The following is a 2,291-nucleotide window of genomic DNA, read 5'->3' as shown; positions in this document are numbered from 1 at the left end:
TACCACATTCATTTCTTATTGGAAGACACTTATTGCCTTCCTATTTCTACAACAAAGGTTTCACAAGAGAAACTTTTCAAAATCACCTGAAGCAATTTTTAAGAACAAGCAAATTTCTGGGTCCAGACCTAGACTACAGAATCAGTAGGTCTGGGCAGGGCTAAGAACATGCACATTTAGCAAGTTGCCAGGAGATGAAATGTTTCTGGCCAGGTATACATGAGCCCACATAGGAATGAGGGTGAAGCTGCTGTAATGGAGGTACACACAACAAAGTTTCTGAGCTAGGTTTTTACACTAGAGAATATGTTTCCCTGTAATGTTCTGTACAAAAGGTAATATTTGTCACAATGGCCACAAGTCCAGCTTGGTTATAGGACAGAACATGGACTGTTTTTTGTTAAGTAGTCCCCTCTACAAGCAGATCAGTTGATTTGATGAGTGATGTGAGTGCATTTCTCATGACGCTGGATGAGAGGAAAGAGAAAGGCATTATCTGCTGTAATTCTCAAAGAGAATAGATACCTCCTCACTGAAGTACTTTTTCTGTTGCTCTATTACTGCATGTTATTTGTCGTAATGTTTCTATAATTACATTGTGTCTTTAACCACAAGCACAGAACATGGACTATTTCATAATAGTCTATGCTTATCATTGTTTCCTTAACACCATGTACAGTATTATGTTTTATTTGTATCTTGTCCTCACTTGGATTTCAAATTTAGTATCTAAGATAACATCTTATTTAGAAAATGTTTTCAAAATTGGTGAGCTCCTGTTAATAGGCATTGAAGAAAGGCAATGATTAACTATCTCTAAGGAAAATTAAACTTTTCTTACATAGTCTACATATTGGTGTATTTTCCATCTAACTCACAGCTTTGTTGACCGCATCTCTATCACCAGTATTCTCTTCACTGCCGTCTTCACATCTTTGTTTCTTAGAGTGTAGATTAAAGGGTTAAGGCTGGGTGTGATGATTGTATAAAAGAGTGTAAAGAACTTTCCTTCCTCCTCAGATATGCCACTCTGTGGTGTCATGTACATGTAAATAGCTGGCACAAAAAACAGAACTACTACTGTAAGGTGAGAGCCACAGGTATTGAGGACCTTTCTCCACCGTGCTGTTGACTGCATCTGAATGACAGTTTGAATGATGATGCCATAGGATATGAAAATCAGTGACACAGGGGATAGAAGTAATACAACTCCAAAAACCAAGATAACAATCTGAATTACTCTTGTGTTAACACAAGCCAATTTCATTAATGCTGGTGTCTCACAAATAAAATTGTCCACTACACGGTGCCCACATCTTGGCAATGTGAAAATCAAGGAGCAGACAGTTATGGCACTGCCAAGACCACCCAGCCAGCAGGTCATCACCATCTTCTGGCAAAGCTGAGGATGCATTATGACTGTGTACTGCAGAGGCTGGCAGACAGCAGCATAGCGGTCATAGGCCATCACTGTCAAGAGCAGAGTTTCTGTGGCTGCGAAGACCAGGGCAAAGAAAAACTGGAGCACGCACCCTGCATAGGTAATGGCCTTGTTTGAACCCCATAGATTTGCCAGCATCTGCGGGATAATGGAGTTTGTATAACCCAGCTCCAAAATTGACAGATTAGATAAGAAGAAGTACATAGGGGTGTGGAGGTGGGGGTCTAAATAGGATATAATGATGATGGCTGAGTTTCCTACCAGAGTTACCACGTAGCAGATGAAGACAAACACAGAGATGACACGCTCCAGTTGCGGTCGATCAGAAAACCCCAGAAGGATGAAGTCTGTTTGCAAACTTCTGTTGCTTTTTTCCATTGCTACCTAAGAAATGCTAGGAATCTAAAGCACAGTAATCAAAATTAATGGCAGCCTTAATTAGGCTAAATATCATCAACATTGTATATTTTCATGGGCATCCAATCTCAGTACATCATTTCATATATTACATGTAAACAAATGCCACTTTTCCTTTGGAACATTAACATTTACGTTTAATTATTGCATGTTTTACCATATCCATGATGATTCTAATATCATACTCTAAACTCTAACATACTACAGCATAAATCATGGTTAATATTCTAAGCCACCCAAGGTTCCATGTCCTTGCTGTAAGTAATGAGTTCTCAAGTTAGCCATAATGTTTTTCACAATGAATGCATTTTGAGACGTTTGTGTCTGAGTCGTCTGCCTGACCCCTGTTAAGACATAAGCATAAGGTTGTGGTTCAACTTTTCTTTATGAATGGAGATGATTTTGAGGTTAAAACTAGTGCAATTTATTTTCC

At 38.9% G+C, this 2,291-nt stretch overlaps 1 protein-coding gene across 1 annotated transcript; it reads right to left on the bottom strand.

Annotated features, from left to right (window-relative positions):
* Positions 1-874: 874 nt before the first annotated feature.
* On the bottom strand, positions 875-1,819 carry LOC101561805 (olfactory receptor 2W1-like). Its single transcript, XM_004647813.1, has one exon. It carries the CDS (start codon positions 1,817-1,819, stop codon positions 875-877), a length of 945 nt encoding a protein of 314 aa, XP_004647870.1.
* Positions 1,820-2,291: the final 472 nt, after the last annotated feature.

The sequence above is a fragment of the Octodon degus genome, unplaced genomic scaffold (genome assembly GCF_000260255.1).
Source record: "Octodon degus isolate 3935 unplaced genomic scaffold, OctDeg1.0 scaffold00328, whole genome shotgun sequence".
In the NCBI taxonomy this organism is placed as follows: domain Eukaryota; kingdom Metazoa; phylum Chordata; class Mammalia; order Rodentia; family Octodontidae; genus Octodon; species Octodon degus.
This window is presented reverse-complemented; position numbering and strand designations above follow the sequence as displayed.